The 14,231-nt window shown below is 46.9% G+C and overlaps 1 protein-coding gene across 2 annotated transcripts in view; it reads left to right on the top strand.

Moving 5' to 3' along the window:
• Positions 1-13,053, top strand: part of LOC122543628 (uncharacterized) — a 70,982-nt gene extending 57,929 nt beyond the window's left edge. The window contains exons 4-5 of one of the 2 annotated variants that reach the window (XM_087974247.1): positions 3,547-3,556; positions 10,853-13,053. In XM_087974247.1, the coding sequence (XP_087830373.1) occupies positions 3,547-3,556; positions 10,853-11,218 (376 nt within the window). In that variant the 3' untranslated portion in view covers positions 11,219-13,053. Of the gene's footprint in view, positions 1-3,546; positions 3,557-5,640; positions 5,770-10,586 lie in introns of both variants that reach the window. The other variant, XM_087974246.1, reaches the window with a different exon arrangement.
• The last annotated feature ends 1,178 nt before the right edge of the window (positions 13,054-14,231 follow it).

Below are 14,231 nucleotides of genomic sequence, written 5' to 3'. Positions count from 1 at the left end.
TGTTCAAGGTTTGATAACATTTAAGTTTGTGATAAATCATGTCTCCATCACCTCTCATGATGTAATGTTTGTTTTCAGTGGCCCGACTGCAAATCCTTCCAACCTAATGCCCCCATTTGGTGTCTTTTAAACAAAAGGAATAACAAACTATGAGTGGGAATTCATAAAGCATACAGGAGTAGTGAAATTAAGCTGAATGAGTCTGGTAGTTTGTGGAAGGGCTGCTGGGTTGTCACAAAAACACATATTGTTCAGGAATGTCCATCTAGAAGGGGAATCCATCAACCAGTCTGAACCTACATACGAATCTGACCTCAATGGGAGAAGAGAGGGAGGAGAGAGAGGATGAAAATATGATGGTCTGTTTATACACTTCTAAAGCGTGACCACTTTGGCCTGAAGTCTCATCTGTTTACATATAAACAAAAGGCCTCTCAACATCCTTTTCACCTCTGTACAAAACCAGTCTGATCGGAGCCCAGCCCGGTTTATTACCCCTCTGAGAAAAATCAAAGACAGTCTCCTTGAGCCAAGGAACAGCTTTTAGGAAAAAAGAAGGGACTAGCTTTTTGACACTACAGTATGGAAACAGGCCATTTGGCCCCAACAAGTCCACACTGACCCAATGAAGAATAACCCACCTCCTGCCCTATTACTCTACATTTCCCTGGACTAATGATGGAGGGCTTTTGCCCGAAATGTGTTTTTTCTGATCCTCGGATGCTACCTGACCTGCTATGTTTTTCCAGCACCACTCTAATGCACCTAACCTGCACATCCCTGAGCACTATGGGTAATTTAGCATGGCCTATCCACACTAACCTGCACATCCTTGAGCACTATGGGTAATTTAGCCTGGCCTATCCACCCTAACCCGCACATCCCTGAGCACTATGGGTAATTTAGCATAGCCTATTCACCCTAACCTGCACATCCCTGAGCATTGTGGGCAATTTAGCATGGTCTATCCACCCTAACCTGCACATGCCAGAGCACTATGGGTAATTTAGCATGCCCAATCCACCCTAACCTGCACGTCCCTGAAGACGATGGTCAATTTGGCGTGGCCAATCCACCCCAACCTACGCACCTTTAGATGTGTAATTCGTCCCACGTAAACATGGTGGTCAGTGCATGCGTTCCCATTGAAGATGGCAGTGGTAACCTGGGCCTGAGTAGAGCGAGAGAGTCCGTCATTCTGGTGTTGTGCTGCAAGGTGAAACTATTTGTTTTTTTTCTGTCAGCTGCAGACTTCCCCACGTATTTATGAGGCTTTCGGGTCCAAGTCACTGCCATTATTCCTTCCCCCAGTGACCTACTCTGTTGTTTTGCTGAAGTCTCCTTTTCCTTTCCCACTCCAGGCCGTTTCACTCACGGTCTGGCACAGCGCATGTTTGTGTCACTCCGCTGCAATGCATGGAGCCCGCGTGTTGGAGCAATAGCTATTTTGGAATGAATCGCGCATACAAGCCTTGAGTACTGACACCTTTATTCGCGACATGTTGCGGGGAGAGAAAGGGCAACCAGTTAGATCGGATGGCCCCGAATCACTCCAACAGGTCACAGAGCTTCACGAGACTTTATAGCGTACAATTAGCTGACCATTAACTACAGGATAATATGCAGGCACAGGACAATTTGCATAACATCAGCCCCAGACACATAGTGCCTGGTTGCAACCGTTAGTAACTGATAAGCAGGTGATAGTAGACAATGGCTTCACTCATTTGCCCCAAAGGAGCCTTCCACATCCATCAAAGTTTCACCTGCACTTCCACACGTGTCATTTACTGTATCCGTTGCTCCCGATGCAGTCTGCTCTACGTTGCGGAGACAGGACGCCGACGTGCAGAGCGCTTCAGAGAACCTCTCTGGGGCACCCGCACCAACCAACCCCACTGCTCCGTGGCCAAACACTTCACCTCCCCCTCCCCCTCTGCCGAGGCCATGCAGGTCCTGAGCCTCCTCCATCTCCACACCCTAACCACCCGATGCCTGGAGGAAGAACACCTCTCATTCCACCTTGGAACCTGCAACCACACGGCATCAATGTGGACTTCACTAGTTTCCTCATTTCCCCTCCCCACACCTTCTCCCAGTTCCAATCTTCCAACTCGGCACTTCCTTCATGACCTGCCCTACCTTCCTTCCCACCTATCCGCTCCACCCTCCTGTCCAACCTATCACCATTACCCCCCACTTGCGTCTACCTATTTCACTCTCAGCGACCTCCTTCCAACCTACCCCCCCCCCCCCCCCTCCTTTTTAGCTCCCAGCCCCCCTTGACTCACAAGCCTCATTCCTAATGAAGGGCTCTTGCCTGAAACGTTGTTTCTCCTGCTTCTCGGATGCTGCCTGACCTGCTGTGCTTTTCCAGCAACACACCCTTGAACTCTGATCTCCAGCATCTGCAGTCCTCACTTTCTCCTACAATGACTTCATTTGTTTATCGACTATCTGCGCAGCTACAAGACCGACCGTTTTTCAAGCAGACATGGGAAAACAAGCTTTGTTCAGGGCAGGTGCTGAATATGAGGCAAAATGGTTTCCACACATTTAGTATGTGACAAAATGGCTTCCACAATTCTCCCACACTATGGCAACAACCAGAGCACATTCTCCCTCTGCTGAGGATGCTGGGTAAATACCCAGCGATTGAATGGGGCTGAGGTTGAGCAGAAAAAATTACCTTTATTTTGTTTTCCAAGTCCTTTTGTAACCACAGCTGCAAGATGTAAAAACGAGTGAATCGGTTGACACAGCAAATAAGGTGCACCATAGTTCTGCCTTGGGTGTAAAGGACATCAGAACAAACTTGTTTGATATTTTCTTCTCAATCTGTTCCCAGACATTTATTACACATCTCTGGTGAGACTTGAACTCAGGCCTCCCTTGGCATCATGGTAGCCCACAAATCTACCAACACACTGAAACAGCTTCTGATGAACCTAAAGGACCATGTACCAACAACCAGCAAAACCATTGTCATTTACAAAATACCCCGCAAGGACCATAACTAACACTACACTGGACAGACAGGCAGATAACTGGCCACCAGGATACACGAACACCAACTAGCCACCAAAATACATGACCAGCTATCACTAGTATCCTTACAACACATCCATCCTGGGACAGGCTAAACAGAGACGCACACGGAATTCCTAGAGGCCTGGCATTCAAACCGGAACTCCATCAATAAACATATTGATTTGGACCCCATTTACCAAACTCTGAGAAAAAGAACCGGAAATGATATCACCCACCTTAACAGACCAAGACACACAGAGAGCAAGTGGGACGGAGCACCAACGTTTCACCGGAGGCTCACTGACGATGTTACCTAGCATGATGACGAAACGTCTGAGCACAAACCTGCCAACTCAGCAAGCAAACTTACAACCTGAACCTCAACCTAAGCTACAAATCTTCTCAGAAATCGCAAAGTAAAAGCTGCTAATTTTTGACCTAGGGATAGTAAAATCACAGTCTAAATTAGAGTGGTGCTGGAAAAGCACAGCAGGTCAGGCAGCATCCAAGAAGCAGGAAAATCCACGTTTCATGCGAAAGCCCTTCACCAGGAAAGCCCTTGCATAGTAAAATCACAGTATCCCGACAATGCAGAAAGACACGATGGAGCCCCATTGATTCTGCACAGACTCTCGAAACAGCATCCCACCCCCACCCCGTCATCCCACAAGGGGTCTTTCTTAACTTTGGCTAACCCACCAAACCTGAATATCCTTGGACACTACAGGACATTTTTAGCAATGGCAAATCTATCTAACACGCACATCATTGGACTGTGGGAGGAAACTGGATTTGAAGGTGGACAATGTTAAAAATCACACAACACCAGGTTATAGTCCAACAGGTTTATTTGGAGGCACTAGCTTTCAAAGCGCTGCTTCTTTATCAGGTGGTTGTGCAGCAGGACCATACGGCACAGAATTTATAGCAACAGGATTGCAGTGTCATGGAATGTAATATTAAACAAATTTAGTTTGAGTCTTTCACCGTTTAGAGTGGTCATGTTAGTTTCAGTTCCTTCATCTGTAAATCCCAGAACTGATTTAAGGTTATGTTCTCAAGGTATGATTTGGAGGTGTCAGTGTTGGTCTGACGTGGACAATGTTAAAAATCACACAACACCAGGTTATAGTCCAACAGGTTTATTTGGAGGTATGTATTGTATAAATTATATATAACAATCCTGGTCTTTTTCAATACATACTTTCAGTTGCATGACACTGTAAACCTTTGCTTTAAACTCTGTGTCTGACAATCTTATTCTCCACAACCACCTGATGAAGGAGCAGTGCTCCGAAAGCTAGTGCTTCCAAATAAACCTGTTGGACTCTAACCTGGAGTTGTGTGATTTTTAGCTTTGAACAGTAGTTGCTATCTCAGCTCAGATTGTGCATGTAAGGTGTGAAGTAAAATTACCTGGAGGAAACCCATGCAGACATAGGGAGGCAAACTCCACCCGTCACCTCAAGGCTTAAATCGCTGGCAAGGTGAGGCAATACTGTCAAGCCACCATGGGCAGCACGGTGTCAGGTTGCCCCTGTCCTGTAGTAGTACGCCTTTGGGTGGTACGGTGCCTCAGTGGTTAGCACTGCTGCCTCACGGCGCCAGGGACCCGGGTTCAATTCCAGCCTCAGGTGACTGTCTGTGTGGAGTTTGCACATTCTCCCCGTGTCTGCGCGGGTTTCCTCCGGGTGCTCCGGTTTCCTCCCACAGTCCAAAGATGTGCGGGTTAGGGTGGATTGGCCATGCTAAATTGCCCCATAGTGTTCAGGGATGTGTAGGTTATGGGCATTAGTCAGGGGAAACGTAGGGGAATGGGTTTACGTGGGATGTTCATTGGAGGGTTGGTATGGACATGTTGGGCCGAATGGCCTGTTTCCACACTGGAGGGATTCTAAGCGACTTGGCAGCAGAGACACCTCAAGGCCCCAATGGAGAGAGAGCAAACGCTGGGAACAATCAATCAGTTGGGGCTGTCACGTCACAAACGTTGGGAACAATCAGCTGGAGTGGTGTGAAACGTCACAAAGGAATCCGCGTACAGTGACGGGAGGGCTCTGGACCAATAGTAAACGGGTGGGCGGGACTGGAGGACCGCACTGGTCCTCCAACCAATCGGGTTGAACGGGGGGGGCGGGGAAACACGTCATTGTCCCCCCCCCCGCGGCGTGTGTGCAGTCCGGTTTTGTGGATGGTACGGCAGTGCTCATACCGAGGCGGGAATTAACAGCGGAGAGCGGTAGACAGGATACGAGTGCAGATTGGAAGGTTTCAGAAACGCCCGGTGCAGGCCGCCCGAGAAGCGACGGCTTTCTCGGTCCCGGGTTTCGCTGCCAACGGGAAAATGGCTGCGGGCCTCAGGCTGTCAGAGGGACCGCGTTCGCCCTGCCATCTTTGTAAGGGGCAATGTTCCCAGTGAGGCCTGTGCCGCCGCCATCTTTGTAAGGGGCACGGGTCATTTTAGGCGCATGCGCGGTGTTCCCTTTGATGAGTGGTTTCACACGCGCCAACTCAAATCCAGGGAAATGTTTGGTTCTTCTATCTGGATTTCTATCATGGAATGGCAGTGTTGGATATTATTTTTTATTCTTTTGCAAACTGTTTTTACAGGATGCGAAGGATTTGCAAGACCGGCTCTTCAGAAACAAACACTGTACCAAGATCTGGCAGAGTCACTCCATTTGTCAAGATGTAGATAGAGAGCCAGCTGCTGCTGCTGCCAAGTCTGGAAAGATTAAGGTTTGTCTGTGCAGTATTTTGTGTTACCGAGCCAAGAGGTTGTCTCGATGCAAGGGCGGAATGGTGGCCGTAAAAGGGACATGATTTGGAGATGCCGGTGTTGGACTGGGGTGTCCAAAGTTAAAAATCACACAACACCAGGTTATAGTCCAACAGGTTTAATTGTGTACTCCACCACCACCTGATGAAGGAGCGGCGCTCCGAAAGCTAGTGCTTCCAAATAAACCTGTTGGACTATAACCTGGTGTTATGTGATTTTTAACTTTGTAAAAGGGACATGATGGGAACAAGGAGGGCGCATACACCAGCGTTCCGGGTGATCCCACGTACAAAGAAGCAGAATGTGAGAGGCGAATAAGGTGTCAGTATTGTCCTGTCTATAGTTAACAGAGGAATGGATGACACTTTCAGAAACAGTTAAACCAAGATCGGTGCAAAAGTGGTATTATCACTGGACTAGCAACCCAGAGATAATTTTAATGTTCTGGGGAGCCAGGTTCAAGAGTGGAATTTGAGATTTTAAAAAAACACTGTGAATGATGATCATTTGGAGAAAAAAAAATCTGGTCCACTAATCTCCTTTCAGCATGAGGAGAAACAAACCTGGCCTCATTGATCGAAGCTCCCATGAAGTCTCATGACATCAGGTAAGATGGGCAAGCATATTACCTGTTGGGGAGAAAGTGAGGTCTGCAGATGCTGGAGATCAGAGCTGAAAATGTGTTGCTGGAACAGCGCAGCAGGTCAGGCAGCATCCAGGGAACAGGAGAATCGACGTTTTGGGCATAAGCCCTTCTTCAGGAAACCTGAAGAAGGGCTAATGCCCTAAACGTCGATTCTCCTGTTCCCTGGATATTACCTGTTGATCATACCAGGACACACTTTGTCCACTACCTAAGCTGATAAATCATATTCTTCCATGTCAAATGCTTGGATGGAGTACTGAGGATGCCAAGAGAACAAGACATACTTCAGGTGAGAGTTAAATTGATGATCTTCTTGACCATGATAAAAGCACGTTTGGTCCACTGACATCCTTCAGGGAAGGAAAACTGACATTCTTATCCTGTCTGACCTAAATGTGACTCCACGTTCCCACCATGTGCATGACTCTTAACTGCCCTCTGAATCCATCAAAAAGTGTCAACACAATTAAACTGTGTGGATGGCCTGTATTGTGTAAGCTACTGGAATCTATGACGGCAAACACAGTCCTGTCTTAGGGCAGCACTGTGGCTCCGTGGTTGGCACTGCTGCCTCACAGCGCCAGAGTCCTGGGTTTGATTCCACACTTGGGCCACTCCTGTGTGGAGTTTGCACATTCTCCCCGTGTCTGCATGGGTTTCCTCTGGGTGCTCTAGGTTCCTCCCACAGTCCAAAGATGTGCAGGTCAGGTGAATTGGCCATGCTAAATTGCCCGTAGTGTTAGGGGCGGGGGTAGATGTGGGGGAATGGGTCTGGGTGGGTTGCGCTTCGGCGGGTTGGTGCGGACTTGTTGGGCCAAAGGGCGTGTTTCCACACTAAGTAATCTAATCTAAAGTAATCTAATCTAAAACTGTAATGGGCCCAGCACCGACCCCTAAGTTACTCCACTAGTCACAGGCCTCCAGTCCAACAAGCATCCTTCCACTTTTACCCTCTGTTTCCTATCATCAAGAGAATTATGTATGCAATTTGCCTAGATTCCTTGTGATCTAACCTTACAGAACAGCCTACCATGTGGAACCTTATCAAAGGCCGTACTGAAGTCCCTATAAACTATGTCTGTTGCCCTACCATCATCAACCTTCCTGGTCACTTCATCAAAGAACTCTAACAAGTTTGTGAGTCTTGATCTCCCTCTCACAAAGCTATGCTGACTATCCTAATCAAGCCCAGTCTTTCCAAATGCATGTATATGTTATTCCTCAGAATCTTCTCGAGTAACTTGCCTACCCCAGATGTTAGGCTTGCAGGTCTATAGTTCCCAGATTTTTCTTTGCAGCCTGCCCTGTATAAGGGCACAACATTCACTACCCTCCAGTCTTCCAGGACCTCACCCGTAGCTAACGATGATGCAAGAATATCATTCAGGGCCCCTGCAATTTCTTCTCTCATCTCTTGCAGTGTTTTTGGCAATATCTGGTCAGCACCTGGAGATTTATCCACCTTCACACATTCTAATACATCCAACACCTCCTCTACTGTGATATGGACTGTCCCCAAGATTTGGCCACTAACTTCCCTAAGTTCCCAAGACTTCATGTCTTTCTCCACCGTAAACACAGAGGAGAAATATATTGGGAACCTTGCCCGTCACCTGCAGTTCTACATATCCACTTTGGTCCTTGAGGGGCTCTCTTCTCTCTCTAGCTATTCTTTTACCTTTAATACACTTAAAGAACGTCTTTGGATTCACCCTAATGTTTTCAGTCAAGGCTATCTTGAGCCCCCTTTTCGCCCTCCTGGTTTCCTTCTTCAGTATACTCCTGTGTCCCCGATGTACCTCCAGCGATTCCCTTGATCCCGGCTGCCTGTACCTGAGTCATACCTTCTTATTTCTGGTCAATGCCTCAATATCTCTTGTCATCCAGGGTTTCCTATTCCTACCAACCTTCCCTATAACCTTCACGGGAAGATATAGACCTTGAACTTTGGCTATCTCACTTTTAAAGGCCTCCCATTTGCCAGAGGCCCCTTTGCCTGCAAACAAACTACTCCCATCAACCCCTGCAAGCTCCTGTCTAATTCCATCAAAATTGACCTTGCCCAAGTTTAGAACGTGAACCTGTGGACCAGTTTTGTCCGCATTTGTAACTATTTTAAAATTAATAGATCTCTGGTCACTGGTCTGAAAGTGCTCCCTCAGTCTTGACTTGTTGGGCTAATGGCCTGCTTCCACACTGAATAGATTCTATGATTCCATGAACTTGCAAGTTTCTGTCTGGTTAATGCCAATGCTGGGACCAGCTGTCTCAAGGACTAGCCAAACAACAGCCTGACACACACTGTCAGAATCATACCTCACACACAGTGCCCCAGATGTCAAAACTGTCCTTGAGAATGTGCTGTCAGATAAGCCGGTGCAATGACACACTGGTGTAAAGATGGGTGGAAGGTCCAGATACCATGAAGTCTCTATCATCACAGAGCCATAGAATCCCTACAGCATGGAACCAGGCCAACTGGCCCAACAAGTCCACACCCACCCTCCGAAGAGGAGCCCAGCCAGACCCATTCCCCAACTGTTCGACATTACCCCTGACTACTGCACGTAATCTACACATCCCTGAACACTATGGACATTTAGCACGGCCAACTCGCCCTAACCTGCACATCTTTGGACTGTGGGAGGAAACCGGAGCACCCAGAGAAAACCCACGCAGACAGTCGCCCCCCCCCGGCTGTAATCAAACCTGGTACCCTGGCACTGTGAGGCCGCAGTGCCAACCACTGAGCCCCCCCTGTCCTCGCGCTAGTTTGAGGTCTCACATGGCCAAGGAACCTCTCGCTGTCTCTCTCAATTTGGAGAATGGCTAGCATATCCTCAAAGTGTGGGATGGCAACACCACTACTGGCCACATTGGTTGAGTCCTAAAGGACATTGCCATTAGACAGGGTGTGCAGCAGGTAGTGAAGGAACTAATGAGAGAGGCAAACATATCTTACCTCATCTTCACCAATCTTTCTGTCACAGGTACATCTATCCATGACAGTATTGGTTGAGAGTGACCACTGCACAGTTCTTTGACACATTCCCTACTCTATCGTTACCATAAAGTCAGGGGACTAACCCTGATCTAATGAAGAGTTCAGGACATCATGCCAGGCTCAGCATTGAGCACACCTAAAGAAGAGGTTTTAACCTGGTAAAGGAATGCAAGTAGACCATTTGTGTTCCAAACAGCAAAAGCAGCAAGTGATAGATAAATCTAAGCAATCCCACAGTTAGGAGATCACATCTTGTCATGAATGTTGGGGGACAATTAAATCACTCATTGGAGAAGGTGGCTGTGTAAATATTCCCATACTCAAGGATGAGGATGCCAGCACGTCTGTGCTGAAGCGCTCAGAGAACACTGTTTTGGATGACCCCAGCTTCACAGGGAGGTTGAATGTGGGAGGTCAGTCAGTCGTGCATTAAGATACTTGAGTCTCGAGGTAACCGAGGAATGGGTGAGAGTTCCAGCTGCAGATGTTTGCAAAACTAGAGTGGAGGTGGGTCACGTGACTGAGATGAAAACAGGCAGTTTTGGTGCTGATGGGCGTACGTTGTTGTCAGCTCAGCTCAGTGTGAAATACCTGTTTCAGATTCCCACAGTCATCAGGCAGAGGGATGGAGTCGGTGGTTAGGAATTTTTCCCAGAGTTTAATTGGAGGAAATCCCTGCTCATCCTGCGCTGGATGTCACACAAATCAGGGCAGCGGGTAATTTGGAGGGGGTTTTGGGGGTGTTGGTGTTTCACATAGACCTTCTACCCAAGACATTCGGGCTGGTGAAGGCTGAAAGTTTGAGAGATTCTGTCAGACTCCTGGTTGAGTTGTGCACTTATTCAATCCCTCTGCTTCACCTCTTTCTCGTTGTTCCTATTTTCTCTGTGTCTTCACTCCCATAGAGGCCAGAATCCTGCGCAGGTCCAGGCCAGGTGACGGATTCCACTCTCTGATCGACAGGAGTGAACCACTTGGGTTTTATGACAGCCCAGCAGCCTTTGTTCACTTTTTGATCGTGTATCATGAATCCAACAGATTAGCAAATTCGTTTAACTCTCGCAACCAACTTGTGGGTTTTTTTTAATGGGCACCGTCTAACTCCCCTTGTTAAATCAATTTTACAGGGAGTTAGAAGGGCAGGATTTGCAGATTGGAAACTGACACCAACCACCGCCACCAGGATTTGATGTCGTTCCCTGAATCGTGACCCGAATATAGTCAGATTTGGAACATGGAAGGAGAGAGCGCCACTCACGGTGGTGACAAGCCATACCCATTTTCGCAGCGTTTCAGTGATTCGTCTGGACTGACCCAACACAAGCGTAGTCACACCAAGGAGAAACCATGGAAGTGTGGGGATTGTGGGAAGGGCTTCAGATCCCCATCTGAGCTGGAAACCCATCGGCGCATTCACAGTTCGGAGAGACCGTTCACCTGCCCTGACTGTGGGAAGGGTTTCACTCGGTTAACGTCAGTGCTGACACACAAGCTGGTTCACACCGACGAGAGACCTTTTAAGTGTCCAGAGTGCGGGAAGTGCTTCAAAAGTTCCGGACAACTGCTGAGCCATCAACGTGTTCACACTGATGAGAGACCGTTCCGATGTTCTCACTGTGGGACTGGTTTTAGGCGATCGTCTAACCTCAGTATACACCAGCGAATTCACACTGGGGAGAGGCCATTCATCTGCTCCGAATGTGGGAAGAGGTTCACTCGGTTGTCTCACCTACTGACACACAAGGGAGTTCACAAGTAACTGCTCACTGTTGGGATTTTGCTTCTAATTGTAACCAGCACTGAACTCATCTATTGGAATCTGAATCCACTGATGATATTAACTCCAGATCTCGTCGATTTGATTTTCTTTTTTTGCTTAGTATTAGCAATGAGCTTTGTGTTCAAGACGCAGTGTGTTTGTTCTTCGTAATATCTCGAATACGAGTTTGTTCCTTTTGCACACCTCTCCTTTTCCCCTGTCTCTTCCATCCTCAACAATTGCAAGGGGTTTATGGAGCTTCATTGAAACAACCTGTCCAGCTGCCTCTGCTGTTTCCCTGTCTTCCCTTGAGCTGAGCTGTCCCTAAATCTGCCCTTGTTGGTACCCGCTACTTGCATCTTTCTCTGGTTTCCCTCCTACATGCTGTCATACACTGTGTGTGATTGGCGATCTTTATTGGTTGTCAGTCTTTGAAGGGAGCCCACCATTCAAACATTGTTTTTCCCACCGACCTCTCACTCTCGTCAATCCTGCCCAACTCTGTCCTTGCCCCTGTTGAAGACAGCTCTCCTCAATTGAAAATCACCAGAGCACCAAGTTATAGTCCAACAGGTTTAATTGGAAGCACTAGCTTTCGGAGCGCTGCTCCTTCATCCGAAAGCAAGTGCTTCCAATTAAACCTGTTGGACTATAACCTGATGTTGTGTGATTTTTAACTTTGTACACCCCAGTCCAACACCGGCATCTCCAAATCATGACTCCTCAATTGAAATTTCTAACTCTGGATTGATGCTAGTGATTCTGCTGCATCATCCTGCACCCATACGATCCACTGCCTCTTAAATGCTCTGCACTGACACCTTATCCACTTGGCCCATGATGTAGAGAAAAATTACTCCAGAATCAGATTTAGCAGCAAGTCAAAGCAGAGTTTACTAAACAAAAGCTTTTGAGAGCAGCGAGGTCACCCGAAGCGCAGGGTTTCGACCAAACAGTCTCCCCAGTTGAAGAGATCCACAGGCCTTTGTACCCTTAACCACAGCAAAAAGCACAGTTTCAATCACGTAAACTGTTCTTCAGACAGAACATCCCATGCGTATCATCCCCGCACAGGTTTCCGCCTGCTGAGACTGCAGCCACTGGCGATTTTGGGTTTGTGGTTTTGCTCGGTAATAGTCATACTTCCTGTTTATCCAGCTTGCTCCTGCAGCAGTCAGCACTTTAGCAAGATTGAGCACAAATTGCACAAAAGTGTGTCAACCGTCCCAGCATGCTTTACAAATGTAGTCAGCAATCCCAGAATGCTCTACTTCAGTCCCCCCCCCCCCACCTTATGATCAGAGGCCATGGTCAACCAGGGATTGCAGGTGTGACAGTGCATTTTTATTTGTTCAATGGATGCAGACTTATATAGGAAGTTCCCCTGCATGCAATCCAGGATAACGTGTTCCTCGCTGTCCCATACACTACCAATATTCAATCTATATTGGATAACTCTCATTATAACTACACTTTTTCATTTGCATCTTTATGTAATTTCCCTGCAGTTATGTTCCCCTGCATTCTTTTCTTTTTATAAACTTGCTCAGCAACGTTATTGTATCTGTTTTGTTCCTTGGGTCGAGCCAGATCAATTTTGTTCTTGAACCTTTGAGATATCCTTGTTTCCCAGATAGTTGATGCTCTCCTCAACGAATAGTGCTACCCTCTTCCTTTTCTATCTTTTCTAAAAAATACTTGTGCCCAGAAATAATTAACACTCAGTCTCTCCTTTCCTTGAGACAGCTCTCTGTTAGTGCAGCAATAGAACCAATGACTCTCTTTTTTTCAATCCTTCAAAAATATGTGCAAGTAAAACTTAATTGATTTGTCAATTCTCTGGCTTTTATCTCATTGCATTGCTATGGTTTCTGATATACATACTTCTTTGTTCTTAGTACCTAAAATTTAACGAATTTAGTTAAATGTACAACTGAAAATTTTCAAATTACGGAGTAGCCCTTTTTTGGTCTTTAACTGAACCTTTAAAAATAACTATTATAAAATAACTTAAGTATTCTGGTGCAGAAAATTGCCGTTCTCCATTTTTTCTAGTAATCTCGTACATTTAAATAAAATTAAATGTACTCATCCAATGCCCCTCATAGATTCCCTACAGTGTGGAAACAGGCCCTTTGGCCCAATAATCCACACCGACCCTCTGAAGAGTAACCCACCCAGCCCCATTTCCCTACCCTACATTTACCCCTGACTAATGCACCTAACCTACACATCTCTGAAAACTATGGGCAATTTAGCAGTCAATTCATCCTAACCTGCGCATCTTTGGACTGGGAGGAAACCCACACAGACATGGTGGGGGGTTGGGGGGGGACGGGAGAGAATGTGAAAACTCCACACAGACAGTTGCCCGAGAGTGGAATCGAACCAGGGTCCTTATGCTGTGAGGCAGCAGTGCTGACCACTGAGCCACTAAGTGGCCTCTCACAGACCAAAATCGAGATCATTAATAATTTTTTTTTTTTAAAAAGCCAAGGGATCCACTACTGAACCCGCTGAAAATCCATTTCAAACCTTCCTCCAACCTGAAAAATTTCCAATGACCCATTACTCTGTTTCCTATCCCTCAACCAACTTTATATCCACACCACGTTTCTCTCAAGTCTGCTGTGTGACACTGTATGAAATCTCTTCTGACAGAAAGAAAAACCTCCAGCAAGTTAGTGACTTGCCCTTTGTAAATACATGCCACCTCTTCCTCACCTACCCACGTTTCTGCATGTGACTACTAATTCTAACCCTAATAGTTGTCTCGAAGGTTCCCCACGGCTAGTATTAAACTGACCACTCTGAAATTGCTGGGCTAGTTATTAAACCAAGGAGAAGCTGTTTGCAATTCTGCAGTCTTGGGGGACCAAGGAAGACTGAAAGGTTGGGCCCGTCTCACTGCAATTTCTTTCAGTGCTGTTCCCTTGGATGTGTCTTATCTGGATGCAGTGCTTTGTCGAACCGAAATGTCTGCATTCTAGTCAATATCTCTTCCTCGTCAATT

Source organism: Chiloscyllium plagiosum, unplaced genomic scaffold (assembly GCF_037043375.1).
Source record: "Chiloscyllium plagiosum isolate Xiang-an unplaced genomic scaffold, Cpla_swu_hap1 HiC_scaffold_27, whole genome shotgun sequence".
NCBI lineage: Eukaryota > Metazoa > Chordata > Chondrichthyes > Orectolobiformes > Hemiscylliidae > Chiloscyllium > Chiloscyllium plagiosum.
This window is presented reverse-complemented; position numbering and strand designations above follow the sequence as displayed.